This window comes from Leptopilina boulardi, unplaced genomic scaffold (assembly GCF_019393585.1).
Source record: "Leptopilina boulardi isolate dan_hultmark-lab unplaced genomic scaffold, ZJU_Lbou_2.1 LbouV2_273, whole genome shotgun sequence".
Classification (NCBI taxonomy): domain Eukaryota; kingdom Metazoa; phylum Arthropoda; class Insecta; order Hymenoptera; family Figitidae; genus Leptopilina; species Leptopilina boulardi.
Window position 1 is genome coordinate 4253997 of NW_026137833.1, and position 23400 is coordinate 4277396.

General features: G+C 28.3%; 2 protein-coding genes across 4 annotated transcripts in view; one reads left to right on the forward strand and one right to left on the reverse strand.

The window, feature by feature from the left end:
• The window catches only part of LOC127281654 (protein giant-lens), a 29960-nt gene extending 9586 nt beyond the window's left edge, over nucleotides 1–20374 (forward strand). Inside the window, exons 1-4 of one of the 3 annotated variants that reach the window (XM_051305478.1) lie at nucleotides 764–1037; nucleotides 18004–18224; nucleotides 18338–18524; nucleotides 18854–20374. In XM_051305478.1, coding sequence (XP_051161435.1) covers nucleotides 774–1037; nucleotides 18004–18224; nucleotides 18338–18524; nucleotides 18854–19078 — 897 coding nt within the window. In that variant the 5' untranslated portion in view covers nucleotides 764–773 and the 3' untranslated portion in view covers nucleotides 19079–20374. Of the gene's footprint in view, nucleotides 1–763; nucleotides 1038–18003; nucleotides 18225–18337; nucleotides 18525–18853 lie in introns of those variants that run through there. The other 2 variants (XM_051305479.1, XM_051305482.1) reach the window with 2 other exon arrangements.
• LOC127281648 (elongation factor-like GTPase 1) overlaps nucleotides 1–23400 on the reverse strand; it is a 215576-nt gene that overhangs the window by 32970 nt on the left and 159206 nt on the right. The window lies entirely within an intron of this gene.

Here is a 23400-nt window from a genome sequence, read left to right on the forward strand (position 1 = left end):
AAAAACTTGAAGATCCGAATATATATATATATATATATATATATATATATATATATATATATATATATATAAGAGAAGAAGAAGAAGGCAAAGTGTATATATATGTACGCGGGATTGGATGGTGAAGTTTCCGAGGGATGAGAGAAACTGGAGGGAGTGTGGAGGGAAAAGAGAGAGAGAGAGAAAAAAAAGAGGAAGGAGGACAGAAGATTGAAGGAAGAGAGGTGGGGGCACCCATTCATGGCCTAAGAGTCCAGTTCACAGAGCGGCATACCTTCGTGTACCCCGTGGGCGCCATTCTACAGCCGGCAGGCACTCACAACTACGAGTCATCCAAGTCATTCGAGTATTGGAGTCATTTGAGTCGGGCGAGCCGAGTGAGCAAGACGAACTATCGACACTACATATATACACTCAGTGAAAGACACGGCGAGAACGTGGACACTGGAGAATATTGTGACACTCTTCGCGACCTCTAAGAGAAGTGTCTTCAAAGTTTTCCTCTACCGTTTTTACCATTCTCAATTTTCGTGAAAATTTCAAAAATTTCGCCAGTGAAATTGTGACGTGATTTTTTTTTTTTTTTTTTTTTAAGTGACTAGGTTGTAATTTTTCGATTTGGGGAGTTCTTTTTTTCGATTTAGTCTTGAAGAGAGAGAGAGAGAGAGAGAGAGAGAGAGACTGAAGGTCGTTGAGCAAAAAAAAAAAAAAGGGGGTCAAGGTTGAAGGATCAAGGACATTTGAGACGAGTTTTATAAGCACAAGTATTTACCATGAAAGGATTCGTGGTTTTCTTTATGTTTGCTGTCTTGAGCATTGCAAGGAATGAGTGCAAAACATTGGGCCTACAAAAGAGTGATTATGAATCCTCGCAAATGAATAGGTATTACACGTTGAATGAGAAAAAAAATTTAGCGGAAGTGGAGAAATTTCAAGATGTTGACATTGAGATCGATTTACTTGATAGTAAACATCCAAAACGACAGGAGCACGAGACAAATGAGGAACAGGAGCCATTAGTCATTTATCAGATTGGGGTAAGTTGATTGATTTCTTTGAATTAAGCAAATTTATTTCGCATATATTCATTGGTGCGTTAATTTCATGAAATTTAGAATAGTTTAATTTAATTATTATTAGTGTTTTTGAACCTTTCACTTGGCGGCAAAAAAAAAAAAATTGTGATTTAATCTTTTAAAAGTTTACGTTCTCGAAGGATCAAGGCAAAATGATTCATGTGCGATAGTGCATGCATAAGTTAGCCACTTATATTTATATATATTAGTAAAGTGGCCTTGGCCAAATAAACTCACTATCTGTATACAGTGTTTCAAGTCTTATTGGTTTTCTATATATCTTACTCTTGAACTCGGAAATAATTAACATCGTTGTCAAAAATCTTTCGTATTTTATATGTTAAATAATTCTTTTTGTAGTTTTTAAAAAGAGCCTAAATCTTATATACTTTGCAGATTGAGCCTGTAAAAATTATTTTCTAAAATTAGTAAATATTCCTTTTACTTTCTCATCATCGTTATTATAATACAAAATCCATAATGTATATATATATATATATATATATATATATATATATATATACGCATAGTCAGCGCGCGCTATCCTCATTGCGCGCACATACATACCGAATGCATGTGGTAATAAGAAAGCATTTAATGTTTTCGCAATTATAGAGTTACGATCCGTAGATTAGTTGTTAATCACTGAATAATAATGCAGGCATGTCACACTTGATGTAATTCCATTGAGAGGTATGGGATAAATAATAATCGGGGCCGTGTGCAGATGACATGAAATTTGATTTTTTAACTAGTAATTCTCCTTTTTTACAAATAATATAAATAATAATAAATATCCAAACCCTCTTGTGCTTTTATAGTTTACTAATTCTTTCTCTTCTTCATCCAAAAAAAAAAAAAAAAAACCAATGATTGGTTTGATTATTAAAATAGCAATGATGGCATGTTACCAACGTTGTTATTTTGTTCAGTATAACGGATACATATATATATACGATACAATGGATAGGATTTTTTTTTGGAAAAAGATCTAGAGGAAAGTTGAAGAAGAAGAAGAAGAAGAAGACGGTAGATAGCCGGTTAAACTTATGCACTTACGGACTATATAGCGCGCAAGAGAGTAAAAACATAGCTTGAGGGCAAAAGTGGCGCCCACTTGACGTTCGAATAACCTGTTGCTTATATATATATATATATATATATATATATATATATATACACAATATGTTGTATAAGTGCGTCAAGTTGGAGTCTCCATTCATAACGAGTCGTCGATCGAGTTCCAGATTCTTTTCTTTTTTATTTATTTATTTATTTATTTTTACACGTCTTTCGAAGAATGTCAAAGGCTTATACGCATCGCACCGGAAAACTGTTTTTACGCCAATTTGACATCCTGCCGTTCGAGGCGGCAATTCACATAGCTATATATAGGTATATATAATCGTCGCACGCGTACAGCGCAAATATAATAAAAATTTATTTATAATGCAATTGAGACGATAAGAGTTTAATTGCTGATGAGAGAATTCAATATATCAGAACTTATTCTTTTGGCATCTGACTTCTTTTTTGTTTTATTGCTGTCTAACTAGTTTTTTTTTTCAAAATGCTATGGTATGACTGAAGTATATAATATCATTGGTATCTTAAGTTTTGGTACTTTAAGTATTATAGAACTTTGAGTATTGGTACTTTAAGTATTGATACCTTAAGTATTTGTGCCTTAAGTATTGCTATTTTGAGTATTGCTATATACTTATTAAGTATTATAGAACTTTGAGTATTGGTACTTTAAGTATTATACTACTTTGAGTATTGGTACCTTAAGTATTTGTGCCTTTAGTATTAGTATTCTAAGTATTGGTACCCTAAGTATTGGTACCCTAAGTACTAATACCCTAACTATTGGTACTTAAAGAATATTGGTACACTATAAGTATCAGTACACCAAATGTAAGTGCCCTAAATATTGATACCTTCATTAGTAATGGGACCCTAAGTATTGGTACTTGAATTATCGGTACCTTAAGTATTGGTACTTTAAGTATTACTACTTTAAATATTGGTACTCAAAGAATTAATAATGCCCAAAGTATCAGTACGCTAAATATCAGTAGCTTCATTAGTTTGGTACCCTAAGCATTATAGTACCTAAAGTATAAGAATCCTTAAGAATTAACTAGTAATAATACTTACAAGTAGTAATTACTACTTGTAAAATACTTAGTATATAGGGTTCTTATGCTTTAGGTACTAATACTTAGGATGTGCAAAAATACTTAGTTTACCAATTGTTAGAGTACTGATTAATAGCGTATCAATACTAAAATGAGGGTATTTATAATTAAAGTATACTGATATTTAGGGCATACTTATATATACTTAGGGTAGTAATACTTTAGGTTTTTACATTTTAAGGTACTTATTCTTAGTACTTTGGATACTAATACTTAAGGTATTAATACTTAGCACTTTGGGTATACTTATTCTTAGTACTTTGGGTTCTAGTACTTAGGGTATTAATACTTTATACCTATGGTAATAATATTTAGTAATTTAGGTACTATAATACTTAATACTTTGGATATGAATACTTAGTACTTTGGATACTAGTACTTATAGGGTATTAATTCTTAGTACTTAAGTGTATTAATATACTTTGTACTTTGTGTAATAGTACTTATGGTATTAATACTTAGTACTTTGTGTACTAGTACTTAGGGTATTAATACTTAGTACTTTGTGTACTAGTACTTAAGGTACTACTTAAGTACTTAGTACTTTTGGTACTAGTACTTATGGTATTAATACTTAGTACTTTGTGTACTAGTACTTAGGATATTAATACTTAGTACTTTATGTACTTGTACTTAGGGTATTAATACTTAGTACTTTTGGTACTAGTACTTATGGTATTAATACTTAGTACTTTGTGTACTAGTACTTAGGATATTAATACTTAGTACTTTATGTACTTGTACTTAGGGTATTAATACTTAGGATACTAATATTTATCCTACTCAAAATGTGATACCCATATATTGAAAGACTTAATCCATTAGCTTCAGTTATGGATATATACATACATATATAGGATACAAGCTGACAAGAAGCAGATATTGAAGAATTTTTCCTGACAGCTTTATAATAGAAGATCACGATATAGCCGCGTCTATAAGATTTAGGTTTCAGTATATATATCCTATATACATGTGTGTGTAGCTTCTGGTGTGCGCGCCACCGGTTCATATGTATATAGTAGACAATATTGGGGGCGTGAGAAGATTGAGGGAAAAAGGAAGGTGTCGAGGGGGTGGTTTTAAGTTGAGAACGTTAGATGTAAGCAATCTCCTCAACTCTCGGTCATCTGCAGGGTGCATACGCCGAGTGCCAGGTGTCATGTTCGTTGCGGTCGTGGGAGAAGCGAGAGACGCGTGAGAACTTCCGGATGGTTTCGTTGGGTCCTTCCGGTACCCTATTATTCCATTTTAGGTTTTTACTGCCACCGTTTCCATTCCATCACACAGAAGCAGCATCCTCCCTTTTACTCATCCAAGTAACAAGTTTCTTAATAATTTCCCCCCTACACCCTCCTCAATCCCTCACTCTCGTTCTCTATTTTCATTATATGCACCTTATCTTCTTCCTCTTATTTCTTTCCTTCTTGTTCTTCTTTTTCTTATTATTTTTCTAATTCTTCTCCTATTTCTTATTTCTTTTTTTATTCTTCTTCTTATTATTTTTCTTCTTTTTCTCTTTTTCTATTTCCTCAAGGCACACTTTTATTTAATACTTTCGTCTATTTTTATTTTTGATTGTATAATTTATATCTATTTTATATTAACTACTATAATGGAAGTTATAATTTAAATTATTTATACCTTAAGAGATGATATACCTTAAGTATTGGTACTCGAACTATCAATATACGCTAAATATAAATTCTCTAAATAATATTAGTGTCTTTATTAGTATTGGGACCCAAGAGGTATTGGTGCTTTAATTTTCGGTACCCTCAGTATTGATACTTAGTATTGGTACCGTAAGTATTTGTGCCTTAAGTATTGGTACCTTGAGTATTGGTACTTTGCGTAATGGTACTTTAAGTATTATAGTACTTTGAGTATTGGTATCTAAAGTATTTCTACTTTAAGTATTGGTACTTTAAGTATTATAGTACTTTGAGTATTGGTATCTAAAGTATTTGTACTTTAAGTATTATAGTACTTTGAGTATTGGTATATCTAAAGTATTTGTACTTTAAGTATTGGTACTTTAAATATTATAGTACTTTGAGTATTGGTAAAGTATTTGTACTTTGAGTATTGGTACTTAGCGTAATGGTACTTTGAGTATTTGTATTTGAAGTATATTTTTGCCTTAAGTATTGGTACTATGAGTTTTGATACTTTGAGTATTGGTACTCGAAGAATTGGTACCCTAAGTATCAGTACATAAAATATAAGAGCCCTAAACATTAGTATACCCTTTATTAGTATTTGAACCTAAAATATTGATACTCCAACTATTGGTATACATGAAAAATTGGTACTCAATAATTAAGTCCAATTTATTAATAATTGTAATAATAATAGAAAATAATTCTTCTTAATTGCAAATGCACTTTTTGCTTATAGATGTTTTTCCTTCAGATTAGAATTGAATTTTTTTTTTTCTTCTTAACACACTCCTTTCAGAGTTGACTTTTCTCTCTCTTGCTCTCTATGCCTCCTTACCCCTCTCGTCAAATGTTCCTCTCCTATTCCTCTTGACGGGACGCACAATTCATTCTTGGCTCATTCATTCGTTCCTTCATTCATTCATACTTGATATATACATTCATACTTTCGTCCTCACGATGCCACATATGTCCGTCCGTTTGTTAGTTCCTTCGTTTCTCCATTCACTCAAGTCATTCATTCACACTCGCATTCGTAAAAGTCATTCACGTAGTGAATCTAGGTCAGCGCGTGGCGCGTAACACGGAGGAAATAAATTAAGGATGCCAATACTACTTTATATATATATATACAATTTTTTTTTTGAAGACATGTTTATTTGATATAGCTTCATCACTTTTCTTTCTTGTCACACAAGTAATAAAGAAAAATGCATTTATATTTTTACTAATAATTTAAAACACCCAGAGAAATATTTTATTTGTGTTTATTTGAGGGAAATAAAATTTTTACTTGGTTCAGGTAAATATTTACATATTTGAATCAAATAAATTTTTCTTTTTTTCGTGTAAAGGATGTACTGTTATTGCACATATACGTTCTGAAAATAAACACAAAAATAATATATTTATTTAAAAAAAAGAAATCTTAACAACTATTTATTATATATATATATATATATATATATATATTTGTTGTGAAAAAACATAAAATATATTTTATAGTTGAAAATTATGTGTAACAGAATTGCAAAATTTGCCGCGCCCATTGATCGTGTTGCGTTTACGAACATAATTATTACCTATCCATTTATATAAGTATGTAAAATAGTATATGCGGTTGAGTTTTTGAATTAAAAATAAATGCAATATACATATTCGGTAAAAGTATATATATATATATATATAAAAAGGAAAAAAATTACAAAAATAAGTAAATAATAATTTTTCTCTCATCGAGATAATAATAATTATTTTAAAATTATTTTTTTTCACAATTTTTTTTTTTTTTTGTAAAACATTTTAACTTGCGTGCAATTATTTTTTTTCACCAAACGCTTTTTGATCCATTTGTTATTTTCCATATATTTGAAAAAACCGTTAGTAAATACTTAAAATCGGGAAGTCATTTATATATATATATATATTTCTTTTTTTCATTCGTTAACTTGATGAAATATTCTGATCTGTCGAGACCCGTCTTCCAAATTACTTTCAAGCTTCTTGTTTTTAAGGAAGATGGAGGATTGCTACTGGTTTTGAAACGACCTTTCTAAAAAAAAAGAAGAAAGAAAAAAAAGAAACATAAAAAGTTTGAGAGTAGTAGAGATATATAGGTATATAGAAGGAGACGGGAAATAAGCGATCGGAAAGGAACCGATTAGTCTCGTTAAAATGACTGTGCTCTCTCTTTCGAGAATCGAGAGAAATAACGAAGAAACAAAAAGCCCCCCAATGAAGGGAGAAGGAGAGACGAACGTCGCAAAAAAAAAGAAAGAAAAAAAAAAGTTGAATGCTCAGTGGTAGAACGGCGGAAGACCATTTCCTCAAGCGGTTCTTCATCGTTCACGTCGCGTCTCCCCGCTATACATAGAGGAACAACTTGCGAGTTACCTTCTTTTTATATATATGTATATGTATATATTCGTGTAAATACCAACTACGTGACTACGGATAGAAGGAAAGAGAGATAAAAAAAAAAATTAATAAGCAACTGGGACAACTAAACACGTTGAACATATGTTTTAAAATTCAATTTTGAAAAAAATTGAATCCGTTACGGATTTTAATTTTAAATTTTATTAGGATGTATATATTAGATCCAATATCACTGAAAACCTTTCACCACAAGGCGATTAGATGTTGATAATTTTGCATTTGTAGCAATTACAGTAGCAGTATGCTAAAGATTAGGTAGCATCAGTAATTTTAATTGTTTTCTATAAATATCCATAGTTGCTAGAATATTATTTTAAATTTATCGTAGTTGTTATATTTGGTAATAGTAGCACTACAAACTAATGATTTATGATACTGTAGCAGATTTGAATATGATTTGGTTCTAATATATTATATTTAGAACCAAAACCGAATATAATTTATGGAATTCTAAAATCCTATACACCTCGATGTTTTGGAAAGTGTAAGAATATTTGTTGTATTTGGTAATCATAATCTGCTAATAATTTTTTACGCAATTAGAAATAAAATCAAAATCATTAGAAATGAATTTAAATTGTTTTGGTATATTTAAAATTTGTGTCCGAAGGTAATAATAATTGTAGTATAGGCTTCTTTTAGTAGCAGCATATGCTAATTCATTTCTGTGCTACTGCATTAAAAAAATAGTAGTTATTTTTTTCACTGTAAAAAGAAGGTACTAAAATAGTACCGATTTTAGGTATTTAAATAGAACCAAAAGGCAATTTAGTACCTAAAGTTGGTATTAAATTAATACCTCTTTTTTTACAGTGTTGAGGATACAATTGTATTTGTAGTATATCATCTGCTAATAATTTTTATAACGATGCTATATTACTAGAAAGTGACAGTAATATTATTTTTAACAAAGAAATGCTTTGGAAGGTACAACAATACTTTTCGGATTGTATTTGTACTGCTAATAATTTTTTATAACACAGGCATCAAGAATACAAAATTCTTTTAAAATCTGAAAATTTTGTTTTTGATGGTACGGATATTTGTTTGTATTTTTAATAAACTGCCAATAATTTTTTATTCACTGCATTACTAGAAACCGAAACTATAATCTTTCTTAACATATTTGGAAGGTACAAAAATATTTTTGAATTGTATATTTGTAGTGCTAATGATTTCTTCTGATTATTCTACTGCATTAACAATACAAAAATCTGAAAATCCAATTGCTTCTGAAATTTTTTATTGTATTTAAAGCATATCTACTAATAAAATTTTTAAATAATTTTGAAACTAACATTTTACTTTTGTACCATCAAAAGCTAATAATAATTTCTAATAATTCTATCGGCAATAAAAAACAATTGTATAAAGAATTCTATAAAAATCTATTTGCTTTTGGAAAAATAATATTTTTTTCTTTTCTTTATTGAATGCGTATTTGTGCAAATTAAAAAGCAACCAGGATATGTGGTGAAGGGTTTCAGTGAGTTTCGACTTAACAGTAAAGGCACACACAGGACGTACGTGATTGCTTCATTAGTTGGATTGACAACCTCTGAATGGAGCTGTTACGAGACAGTCTGTCTTTTGCGTGGAGGGTCTTCATGCGAATCCGCCTGGATTACAAGACTTGCAAAACACATCTTCGCCCATTCACTAATCAATTTATTATACAAATTCTTCCTTTTTTTACAATTCCCATTTTTTTTTTTTTTTTTTTTTTTTGCAATCAACCTTCACTGCTTTTAGCATCAAAAATGAATAAAGTAAACAATTTTAAACGATTGTATAGAAAAGGAAACGCAAATACCATTTGTTTCAATATTTATAGCACTTTTTTAAACAGATTTTGAAATTTTTAAGTTTTAAAATCTGTTTAAAAAATGCTATAAGTATTGAAACAAATGGTATTCAATAGTATTGAGGCAAACAATATTGAAACAAATAATTTTGTTTGAAAAAAAAGTTTATACTAAAAGAATTGTATGATAAATTATCATTAGTGTTAATTTATTATTATTATTATTATTAAGCTGTACTCAATATATTTAAATGAGTATAATTCGAATATTATATCAAAAGTGATTTTATAAAATATTGATTTCGCTCGAGAATGAGAATTTCAAGAAAAGATAACATCAAAAAAATAATCACGATGAAATTCTCAGAAGGTTTACGACGCGCGTTTACGTTTGAACGTGTCAGCCACGTGCTTCCATTCATGAAAATTCTGAATACTCGCTGTACGAGGAGGGAATGGTCGCAGCACATTGAGATGACTACTATATACCTATATATATATATATATATATATATGTGTGTCTCGTTTTCTCTTTTTCCTTTGCTCCTCGTCTTTACTCTCTTGGTATGAACAGCATGACACCATCATCCCTTGAACGATAATAATAATAATAATAATAATGTACAAGAGGGACAGATTAGAGAGCTTTGCATTTCCTTTTACAACTGCTCCATTGCATCAATCATCAACGATTACCCTTTAAAGTATAAGCATCAGCCAACTAGATGGGCAAAAAGATTTAACTAATTGTTCTCATCTCTTGGGAGAGAGACAGAGAGAGAGAGAGAGAGAGAGAGAGAGAGAGAGAGAGCTATTATTATATTTAAACTCAAGATTCATCTTCCTCTGACACTGTTGTTAATAACACTATAACATCTCACTTAATTTCCTTATATTATTCACGAGCACCCTCGGAAGCTTCTTCATTGAACTTTAAATAAACACTAAATATACTTGTAGCAATTTTTCTTCATTGAACGATAATAGTTGCACAATATATATAGTTACAATTTATCATTTAATTACATTTTAATTTGTTTACAATTTAATTTGGTTGCAATTTTTTTTTTTTTTTTTTTTTTGAAAAAATGAAAACTTTTAAGGAGAAAACGCTTTTGAGTTTAGGATATACCAATAAACTTCCGTTATTTTTCAATGGAGAAGAAAAATTTGTTTTTGAGGTTATGGATATGTCAATAAACTTCCGTTAATTCTGATTAAGGGGAAAAAATTCATTTTTTGAGGTTAGGATATAATGTCCTACAAAAGAACAACATACGTAAGTGACACGTATTTAAATATAATTACGTATGTTTTTTCGTTGTAAGATATAGAAATACACTTCCGTTGTTTTTGTTCTTGATCAGGGGTAAATAATTTGTTTCTGAGGTTAGGTTAACAATAAATTTCCGTTATTCTACTTTATCATAGACTGATTATAGAAAAAAATTTGGACTCATATATATTGTGTTGAAATTTGGTGTCGAATTAAGTAAGCGACAAACATCAAGTTACTAATAATTTCCGATTTTAAGATTATTTTGACATAATTTGCAAATTGATGATGAATTACAATTATTTTTTCTCATATTTCAAAAAATATTTTCATTATCATTACGAATATTTAATTTTTAAGTAAAAAATATGAATAATTATTTATTTAAATAATTAAAAGTAAATAATAATATTTAAATAATAATAATTAATAGGAAATAATATTTAAATAATAATTAATTTTCTAAATTTTCAAATTTGGCGCTATTATTTAAGTTGTCAGTACCGTTACTGCTGTTAAAACACATATGTTTTTGTTTTTCTAACCTAAAAACACATTTTACTTTATTTAGAGATTACAAATAGTTTTCAATGTTATTTACGTCTGGTAATTATTATATTTTATGCATTTGTGCAAAATTATTTGGTATTTCACAATATTTCCTTTTTTTTAATTCTTAAAATTGCTTTCAAAATAGCTAAAACAGTTTGTCTATAGCAGACGATTTTTTAAAAAAAAAAATCGATAAAAAATTTATTTCACGCGTTTCACTATTCCTACGATTTCAGCTTGTTAATATTGTTGAAATGTAACTTGGGAAGAATATAAAATGTTAATTTTCTTTAACAAAACAAATTTTTTTTTTTGTAATTTCTATAATATTTACAAGCTAAAATTGAAGGAATAGGCGGAACAAACCTAAACAAACAAACAAGCCTAAAATTAATCTTATATGGTTGGTTGCCATTTGTCCCCACTCGCCATTTGTCATAATTTTCGTCAACTACCGCACCCTGCTCTAGTGAAAATTTTGTGATTTTATTTGTAAAATTAAAAGTTACTAAATTTTCACTAGAGCAGGGTGCGGTAGTTAATGTGAATTATAACATATGGCGAGTGGGAACAATGTCAACCAATCACATAACCTCTAAATAAAATGCAATGCCTAAATTAAAATTATAAAATAAAAATAATATAAAAATATCTAAAATAATTAAAATCCATTACTAATCTGAAACAAAAATTTTTTTCTTCATTTAAAGTTTATTTGTTAAAAATTATCAAAATTTGTTAAATTCTAAAGAAAATAATTTCAATATATAAAATATATACGTTATATATCTTTGAAAAATGCACACTTTTTTTTCTGCCTGAATTGCAACAATGAAATATTATCTATTGACAGAGTAACCGGAAGTTTATTTTTTGAACAGGTAAATATATTCTCCCATATCCTCAGGATCCGAAGTTTATTTATCATTTTGTTGAATCTCGCTCTATGCAATAATATAGCAGCATGACAAGTACACTTCCGCAAGTAAAGCTGGGTTACAGGTAAAAATATATATATATGGGCATTTGGAAAGATCAACGTGTTGTGTTAAAAAGGATGTTTTGATTCGTAGAGGCTAGAAACCACGTGGTTATGGTATAGTGGTAGTGGTATATATATATATAGTATATATAGTACCATTGTCAAACAGACGAAGTGGGGACTTCCGGCTCATTCTCCGGACGACTTCCGCTATTTCTTAAAGAAGCCTATTCAGCCATTATTTCACTACCGTCCGGGACTAATTCGCTTCTATATGGGGTCTTTACTTGACATCCGGGGAAAATCCCTTACTCAATGGAAAATTCTCCATTTTTCAAAAACTCGACCCATACTCTATGGATCATTTAAGTTATATAGCGAGAACGAAACGAAAGGGGGTATTGGAGGGGGGGAGGGCTTAACGACTGTATAATTTCTAAAACCGTATTATTTACTTCCGGCATCTTCCGGTTCCGGTACGTTTTTCTTTTCATTTCACAATTTTACTATATACTATTTACTATATATATATATATATATTTACTATGGAAACGCACGCTTTTTGTTGTACATTCATGGAAAATATTTCGCAAAATTTTTTTTTTCTCAATGACACAATAGCATTTATTGTTATTTTCATTGCTATTATAATTTATTGTTTATTTATTATTATAGGAGGAGCGAGGGGTTAATGTATATTATATTTTAAATAGCCTTTATGATATCTGTTCGTCCGTCTGTCTGTCTGTCTGTCTATAGTTTAAGCAAATATAAAAAGTGATGCAAAAAAAAACCTGAACTTAAAATGATACCCTTTCGTTTAAGTCATTGACGACGCTTCAGGTGAAAAGGGAAAAATGCAAAAAAAATTTAGGTTATGTTTAGTGATAGTTTTAGCATTGATTAAACGTCCTTTTTTAATGATATACAATATAAAATCAAAATCAGTTTCTATTGAATATTTTCGATCCAAATGAAGACAATGAAAAATCAGTGGTTTTTTTTTATTAAGAATTGATCCGCACTTTATATATATTTTCAATCCAAAAATCACAAACATAACTTAACATTTTTTGCCTTTAAAGTCCCTTTTCTCGTGGAGCGTACGAAGCTGAAGTACGCAACGTTTATGATAAACGATTTTTAAAGAAATAATTTTTTAAAATCAAAAATTCTATAATTTTTGCCTAAAAACTATTTCTTGTAGTTTTCATTAATTAACAAATTATAAAAAAATATTTTTTAGGCAAAAAATTATAGAATTTTTTATTTTAAAAAATTATATCTTTAAAAATCGTTTATCATAATCGTTGCGTACTTCAGCTTCGTTGGAGCGTTACATTATTCAATTTGATTACCGAAGAAAAAACATTCTAAAATTTTGAATTTACGTACATGGTATTTTTATTTTAGAATATTTTATACTTAAATTTAGTATGTAATATTCTTAAAATTAGAATATATACTAAGTAATAAGAATATATTCTAATTTTAAGAATATTACATACTGAATTTAAGTATATAACATTCTAAAATAGGTCTCAAAAGTATATAATGTGACGCACTCTGAAGAAAGGGATGACCTTAGAAGCAAACGAATTATAGGTTATGTTTACTGTAGTTTTTACCATAATTAAAATTTTTTTTTACATTTATAATCTTAAAATCTTTTGTTAAATATTTTGTATGTAATGAAGACTTAAATATCAATAATTTATATTGAGAGTTGATTCTCTTTGTGTATTTTCACTTCAAAATTTTTATAACATAACCTATAATTTTTTGCTTCTAAGGTCCCTTTCTTCAGAGCGTGTCTGTATTCTAAATTTTAGAAATATAGTACTGTTAGCGAAAAAGACAAGGAGTATATTATTATTATTATTATTAATAGATTTGAAAGGTGTCGATATATGGCAATCTATTATCATGATGATAAAAATTGGTCGATAGTGACTATAAAAATTGTTTTTATTGACCCGTGAGGTTTTACGTATCCCACGTGCTGCTATAAACCAACGTAGTACTTACTCGCGTCGGTCATTTATCCTTGGACACGGAATCCATTCACCTGCTGCAAGATGGGTGATTGCACGCGACGCCTCCATATTGAACTTTATATTTATTTCATGTTTGAGAACCACTGAACAACAGAGTTTCTCAAGTTGAAACAAACAATATATATATATATATATATACACTTAGATATGTATTTTAATTAAATTTTCATTTTATTTGCTTATCTTCATTCATAACTTGTCATTTGCATGCAAATGAAATACGATTTCATTATAAAGAAACGAATTTAAAATTGAAATGCAGTTAAGAAACAGGCTTTTATAATACAATATTAAATTTCCAAGATTTTCATTGAAAAATAAAAATTTTTCTTCTCTTATTACATTATTTAATGTACTACAGAGGAGGGAGGATTTTTTTTTTCTCTCTCTCTCTCTCTCTCTCTCTCTCTCTCTCTTTCTTAGATAAAATCTTGTGCAGTTTGAGTTTTTCATGGAACGATGAAAAGAATAAAAATCTCTTTTTATCGAGAATTGAATCTTCTGCGACTGGTCCCAACTTCCTGTAAACTTTCCGTGGAATATATTTACATTTATTTCTTATATATATATATATATATATATATATATATAGCGATAGATCGATCAACACACACGACCTGTTTTTTCCTTTTCTTTTTTTTTTGAGTTGTAAAGATGACTTTTGAAAAGCATTTCAATTGCTGTGAGTTGCTTTCCATTGAGAAGACGTTAAAGGTCAATAGACACAGAATGTTATGTACCTACAATCTTAGTGTCCAAAGGCACTCAAGGACAAAGATTTATGCGCACATGTTCATCCCAAGTTCAAGTTATATATATATGTATATGTGTGTGTGTATATGCATTCAGCGCTGAATATATTTTATAGAGGGGGAGACAATAATATGAAAAATCTTTTCATGTTTAAAATTTACCATATCATTCCTTATAGCATACTTGAGAATTTCAATTGAAAACTGTATTTTCTAAAATAATTTATAGAAATATCTACTATTTAATGATTTAAATTCACATGAGTTAATAAATGTGTCTAGTAAATTTAAAATTGACTTAATAAACTTTTTTTTGGATGAGTAGCAATTGATTATTTGAAGTGAAAAAAACAGGGGGGGGGGAGAAGGGCTTTTGGAAAAATGTGTGAAAAGCAGGCACCTGGTGCTAATGGAAATGATTAAGGAAGTGTATACATATATATATAAGAACGTAGGCGTAACATGATTTTTGAAAAAAAAGAAGAAGAAAAAGTTCATGTCTACCTGAGATTGGGAGTACACAATACCTGGGACGTCACTTTTCGTAAGCCCAGTAGCCGAATAGAATTTCGTTTGTTTGTACACGTGTGTTGTATTTAAAATGATGCTATACAACTCTGTGGCACAGTTATGCATACGTAACACACTCTTAAAAACATGGTATACGTATCTATATATATCAGGTTATGAAAGAACTCTTCAGATTTTTTTTGTCTTGGAACAAAATTTTTAATTAATACCGCAAGTAGGTTCAGATTTTCATTACTGTTAAATTTTTACTAATGCAGTAATTAGTAATAGTAATTTTTAATGACCTTTAGTATTTGCATAGAAAATTAAAATCGTTTTAGTATTTACAGAGAATTAGTAAAGATTAATAAGGCTTAGCCAGTACTGAACCAATATTAAACCAATACTCAGTTTGTATGAACCTATTAACCCAGCACTATAAAACCAATCAGTACAAAGCCAATACTAAGCCAATATACTCACAAACAGTCAATACTGTGCCAGTACTATGCCATTATTAAGCCAGTACTAAGCCAAGACTAAACTAATATGCTAAGCCATTGATATGACAGTATTAAGACAGTATTATGTTAATGCTAAGGCAATATTATGGTTTAAATTACTAAACTAGTACAAAGCCAGTAATAAACCAATACTAAGCCAATATACTAAATCGATACTATGCCAATACTAACCCAATATACAAAGCCAATATTATTAGAATATTAAGCCAATACTAAGTCTCTGTACTATTAAGCCAGCACTAAAGTAGTACAACGCCATTACTAAGCCAATATTAAGCCCATAGGAAACCAATACTATTGTAATAATTAGCCTATATTATGCCAGTATTAAACCAGTACAATGCCAGTACTAAACCAAACTAGTACTAAGCCAATATATTAAGCCTATATTAAGCCAGTATTAAGGTAGAACTAAATTAATACAAAGCTAATATTAAGCCAAGATAAACAAATACTATTCTAATATTAAGCCAATACTATATCGATATTAAGCCAATACTAAACCAATATTAAGCCAATACTAAACCAATATTAAGCCAGAGATAAGCCTGTATTTATCCTGTACCGAGCTGATAATAAGCCAATATTACGCCCGCATTGAGCTAGTACTAAGCCAAATTACTGGCTGAAACTTCAAGTTAAAGTTGCCAGGATTGTCCCAATATTATTTTTTGGTACTTAATCAGTACGTGATAATTTTTCTTTGAACAAAAATAAATCGAAAAATTAATAATTTTTAAAAAAATTTTAATAAAAAGTAATTAAATTAAAATACATATTTTGACACTCTTAAAAATGAAGTAAGGCTTATATTATGTTTGTAATGTAGTACGAAGCAAAATACGACATTCACTCTAACATTTGAGTATGAATAAAGCCGGTTTTAAGGCGCAATGAAAAAGAGATTGCATAATCGAATCTGATTTAAAATCATCGTGAAATGTAATTATATATATAATAAACATACATATATGTATACTGTAAGAAAAATGTAAGAAATTTTCTTCTGATTATTGTTTTGAGGAGAAAAAAAATAATAAATAATTTTAAATATATAAATAAATTTTACATTCAGTTTTTGACTTAAATTACAACTTAATATGTCATTTTGTAAAACGAATTTAATTTTAAATAATAATTATGTTCTATACTTGAACACCTGCGTTGTATTTTCACTTCAATGTACTAGGGGCCCTTCTTTGCAAAGTCATAAACGTCCCGCCAATGTTGGCATTAAAATGTCCTTACAGCATATAACTTTTCAAATATAATTTATATCCTCGATTTACATTCGCATAATATATATATATATATATATATTGCATGGTTACGTTTACACCGTAACGATAAATATAATATAATTTTTCAGGAACTATTTAACTGTTTTATTATATATTACATACAGAAAACTACATGAGAATTTTAAAATTTCATCAGATTTATATTTAAAAGTTGTCTTTTGAAATATTAGTTTTTTTTCATCATTTAGTATACTTTTCTTCGAAACTACCAAACTGATTTAAATATTTTTTTTAAAGTTTAAGTAAAGTTGGGGTAATGTAAAGAGAGGTTAGGAATGATTAGGTTTCGATAGCAGTATCGACAAATAAGATTAGGTTAGGTATAATCAGATTTAGTTAAGTTGGTTGCCATTGTCCCCCCACTTGCTAGTTGTCATAATTCTCGTCAACTACCGCACCCTGCTCTAGTGAAAATTTAGTGAATTTATTGGAACTTTTAATTTTTTACTATAAAGTCACTAAATTTTCACTAGAGCAGGGTGCGGTAGTTGACGAGAATTATGACAAATGACGACAATAGCAACCAACCAGTTAGTGTCAAAAGATTACGAAAAGTAAGAAAAATTATAGGTTAGGGTAAGTTTTAGGTTAGATTTAGGTAAAATCAGATTTAGTTAGTGTTTAAAAGTTAGGTAAAGTAGGGAAAATTAGGTTAGGTTGATCGATTAGGGTAAGTTTTAGGTTAGATAATTGATAAATAAGTGAGGTTAAGTCTAGGATAAGTTAATATACAAGGGAATAATTATATTTCTTACACAAGGTTAGGTTCCAAGTTTAAAGTTAAGCCTATTTTACAAACACAGTACTAAATAAGTAATAATCAAAAATATATAATCAAAAATGTCTAATCTAATAATTTTTTTTTTAGGTTGGCGAAGACGATCTTCCAGAGTGCTCGTCGAAAAACGAGATTTGCAGTAAAGTGGATTTGTACGGTGCCCCTTGGGTAGAGAGACAGTGTCGTTGTCCAGGTGGACGATCATGCCCCAGTACTGCAAATGCCAATGATGGCCACACACTTGCTGACAGAACGAGACAGTACAAACTTTGTGAAGCAGTCAAAAGAATTCCATTTTGCCGCTATTTCAAGTAATTATATTATTATTATTATTATTCGCCGTTTAATATTACTCTATTTAAATTTTGCCTAATTAATTAATTTTTATAAAGAGAATATGTAAAAAATGAATTTTTTTCTACAGGGATGTCACGTGGTCGTTACAACCATTTGGAGGTCCAATGAATTCGACAGTACAACGAGTTCACTGTAGATGTCGTCCAGGTGGAGTTCCTTATTTACTAAAACGAGAAGCACACTTGACACCCAAAGGAGTATACGTTCCTGTCTATTACTTTGGGTGTTCGCCGCAAAGTGTAAGCATCGCTAGTGTAAGATCACTATTTTTACAATATTAACAAAAAAAAAATTCGTTTATCAAGGGCATTCAACTAATGATACTAAAAAAAAACCATCAATTAACTAGTACAAGAAAAATTTTCATTTTAAATATTTCCGCGCAAAATTCACTCTGTTTTATCGACACAACATAGATAGGAAATTCAACAGTATAAATTTTCCATCAAATAAACAATCGGATTAACATTTTTTTTTGTATAATATCATCTAATCATTAATTGAAGCTTTTGAGAAACTAAACAATCATCTATATATTGACAAAAGTAATATATATATATATATTTTTTTTTCTATTTTACAGAAAATGAAGTGCGCAAAAAAGGAGCCATGCAAACTTTTTACTGTTCGCAAAAGAAATAAAAATGAAGTTGCAGTTGAAGATGTTTCTGTATCGCCATTGTGCCAATGTCACAAAGGTTTTAGGTGTCCGAAAAAACACACGGATCCAGGATCGATATCAGCGAGATCATACGCTGGAATGGATATTAAAACCTATAGTGCGTACTGTGTACCAACGCATCACTAAAAAAAAAAAAAAAAAAAGAAAAGAGAAAAATTGAAAACACTCTTTTGAAGACATTTAAAAATCGTGACAAACAAAAGATAAAAGAAAATTTCTTTTATGAGAATAAAATTCTCAAAAAAAAAAAGTTTTATCCTATTTCCTCGAGATATCAAAAAAGGGAAATGAGAAATTTTTTTTTAAGTACAACACCGATTCACGTCTTCTGGGACTTTGCTCAAAGCAAGTGAGATTTCAAAGTGATTGGTAATTTTTTTTTTTGTATTGTTGATGAGTGAACGTTTGTGTGTGAAATGAGTAAATGTAACGCAAGGATGAGGTTGAAAAAACCGTTATTTTTGCTTTTTCGATTATTGACTTTTCAAAAATAAAAAAAAAATATTTATGTATTTCAAACCCCCTGTAAAAGTTGTAAAAAAAGAAAAGAAAAAAGGGACAAAAATCGACAATTAAGTGTAGTTACCAAGTCAGGGCATTGTTCGTCTGTATCGACAGTCGGTAAGAAAGAGAAAACCGATTTAAACATTTCAAACAAAAAATTCAATGTTGAAATGTTGTCTATGTGAAAATTAATTGTCGATTAAAATAGACTTTCAGAAAGGTTGTTTTATAATCGAAAATGCAAAGGAACAATTTTTTTTTATCTAATAAATTAGTTAAAATATATATTTAATGAAAAAAAAAGAAGAAAAAACAAAACATAATACAAATTTGTTAGAGATTTTAATTTTTGATATCTCCTCCTTGTTAATAGTATTTTAAGCATTATATTTGCTGTGTTACTTGTAAATTGTAGCAGTGTGACACAAAAGCTTTAAATTTGACAGGGAAGGGGGATGAAGAGAAAAAAAAAGAGAGAGAAATAAGGAATTAATGTTGAATGATTCGTCGCATTGTTATTATGTTTTCACTGTATTTAAAATATATTGTAAAATTAGTATACATTTTGAATCTCATAGATTTGTATTTTAATGAGTTTGTTATTACATTACTTTACAAATTTTTAATTTAATTTTTAAACTTGATTAGAAAAATTCATTTTTTTATTATTTTTTTTTACTTGATTAAAATATTGTCTTTAACAAGACAAAAAGGATATATTGAATTTTAAATATTTGTATATTAGACTTAAAATTAATTTCCTTTCGATTGTATACTAAATTTACAATATTATTATTTTTCAATAATGTAGATACAAAATTGTCGTTATAAATTGTATATGCAGTGTATAGATGATTTCTTTTAGCGACTATTGTTTATCAAGCAGTTACAATAAATAATATTATTTTATTTTATTAATTAATTTTAATGATTAGAAATGAAGTGTTACAACAGCATCGTAAATATAACTTGTTATCAGTTACTTGTATTACTATTTCGGTTATTTGAATATATCCAAATATAGTCTTCAAATATATATTTATATATGATCCTAAAGTTCTTAACGTCCAAGTAAACGAAACATTTCTATCGATTTGAATATTTTTAAACAAATTTTTTTTTATTTTATTTATTACATGGCTAAACATTTAAAAATAGCATATTTTAATATTATAAATAATAATTACTTTACTGACAATTATTTTAATTACTTTCTTTAAAGGATTTAATAAAGGAAATTAAATCAATGGAATAAATTAAATGAATTTTAAATGAATAAAAATGATTATTTATAATAAAATTATTTTTTAATTTTCATTTAATTTTTTTTTTTATTAAATTTAAATAAATGTAAATATTAAGTTTGATATATGAATTATGTTATTGTATTTGTAAAATTTTTTGAATTTAAATGAATAGATTTCGTTGATTCGAACATTTAGAACTTAAGGAATATTAATTTTTTTTATATATATTATGCTACTTTTATTGTTAGATGCAAGAATTTTTTTTTATTAATTAATGGATCAAATTATTATTAGAAACTGTAACTCTTCATGCCATTATAATTGACTGTACATACTAAAAATGCATTTTAGATTAGGTAATATTTTTTTTTATTATTTTTATTAATAACAAACAGCATTAAAAAAAAGTATTTGATTTTAAATCGACTTCTCTCTGTATTTTGTATAATTTTCACATATTTTTTTCGCATTTTATAATAAAGTGTATATGTCGATGCTGTCTAAATGATTGTTTTTTTTCTGTCTACTTTCAAAATTAAAAAAAAATAAGGAAAATTAAAATGAACTAAAAAATAAGATTAAAATAAACTAAATTTATGATTTTCCGAGTAATTCAATTTTACTTTGTCGGTAACAAACGAAGAGGTTTCATCGTTGAATCAACAGAGGGCACAATGATGGTCTTGCTGGTAGTTTAAAAATACAGATACCAATCTGTCTACTGACAATTCATATTGCATTTTAAAATTTTAAATAATTAAAATTTTTTCAATTAAAACTTAATTTTTATTTTACAATAATTTTCTTTATATGATTTTTTATTTAAAAGAATTTTAATTTTAAGCGAATTTTAATTAAAAAGAATTCTCATTCAATCGAATCTAATCTGATTCGAATTTTTTAAATGATAGAGAAATTCCAATTCACCAAAATTTCAAATTTGTCTTAATTATCATTAGTACAAATTTTTAATTTATAAAATCTTTAAGACGTCGAATTATCGTTTTTCCGAAATTACAAATGTCCCAACAAAAATTCGACACAATTTTCTTGACAATTTCTAATTGGTCAATTTTTAAAAATTGTGCCAAAATCATTCTGTCGATTTTTTGTTCGGACATTTTTAATTTCGGACGAATGAAAATTCGGTGTCTTAAAAATTATATTAATTAAAAATTCGGACAAATTAAAATTTGATAAATTGTAATTTTTGTAATTAAAATATTCGAATCAAATAAAATTTGATTGAATGAGAATTAGGTTAAATTCAAATTCTTTTAGATAAAAAGTCATGTAAAGAAAAATGTCTGCAAAATAAAAATTTTGCAAAACAAAAATTCGGTAGGTCAAAATTTTGTTTTGTAAAAATTCATATAAAAAAGAAAATCTGTCAAAGTTTAATTTGAAATTTGAATAATTAGGTATTTCTACTAAAATTCTTTGAAATGAAAATCCTAATTAATGATTTTTTATGGGAAATTCATAAAACTCTATATGTTTAGAAAAAGAAAATTTCTCAAATATATCTAAACACTTTTATGTATTTATGTGATGCTCCATAAGAAAAGGGACCTTAAAGAAAAAGAATTTTAGGTTATGTTTAGTAATAGTTTTAGCTTGATTAAACGTTCATTTTTTATTATATAAAATCAAAATCAGTTTCTATGGAATATTTTCGATCTAAATGAAGAAAAATAAAAATCAGTGGTTGGTATTAAGAGTCGATTTATTTTATATATTTTCAATTTTAAAATCACAAACATAACCTAAAATTTGTTTTGCCTCTAAGGTCCCTTTTTCTCCTGGAGCATATAAGACATATAATATTAAATAAATTTTTTTGGACTGTGTTCATATAATGCATCTTTATCGTCTAAATAAATATACGAAGAGCAATATATATATATATATATTCACGTGAAGGGAAACGATATCGGTATATTATAAATAGAGAACTGCGTGCACACGGGAAAATAAATGTGAGCCTGTCGTCGCTCGCGCTCCAAAGTGCGAGACTTCCTACTTTTCATAAATCACATGGGTGACCGTTACATGTACATACAGATGGATCGATCGATCGACAGATCGTATTCTATGCGTAAGAAATTGAGAATCGATCGATCGATCTCTCGATCGATTGCAAATATTCCAACGCTTTCAGCTACTGTTTATATATATATATATATATATATATATGTGTGTGTTTCGTGCGCACGCTGGTTTGTTATACATGCAGGATGACCCAACTTTCTCCATGAAACAACAATTACTTTCAACTTGTATTTTTTTTTTATACATTCGAATATAATTTGTCATGCAAATTCTGTATACACAGTACCGCTGACAGTGAATGAAGATTATTGTATATACAATCGGGAGCTATTGTAGGCAATTTTTTTTTTCTTAATTCTTTATAGTGAAGTGTTTTTTAATGTAATTTTTAAAATGTAGATGGCGTTGTGTTTGTTTTTTTCAAACTTTTAGACGCCACAATACAATGGTGCCATTGTTTACAAAATTTAGATATATTTACATACATTATAAAATCTAAAATTTTAGAAAAGCTATTTAAAAATATATATATATATATAAAATAAATATAAATAATAATCCATTATATTTCGATCAAAGCCGTTGAGGCTTATTTTTTAATAATATTTTTGTCGACATTAACTTAAATGTTCTAATATACTACAA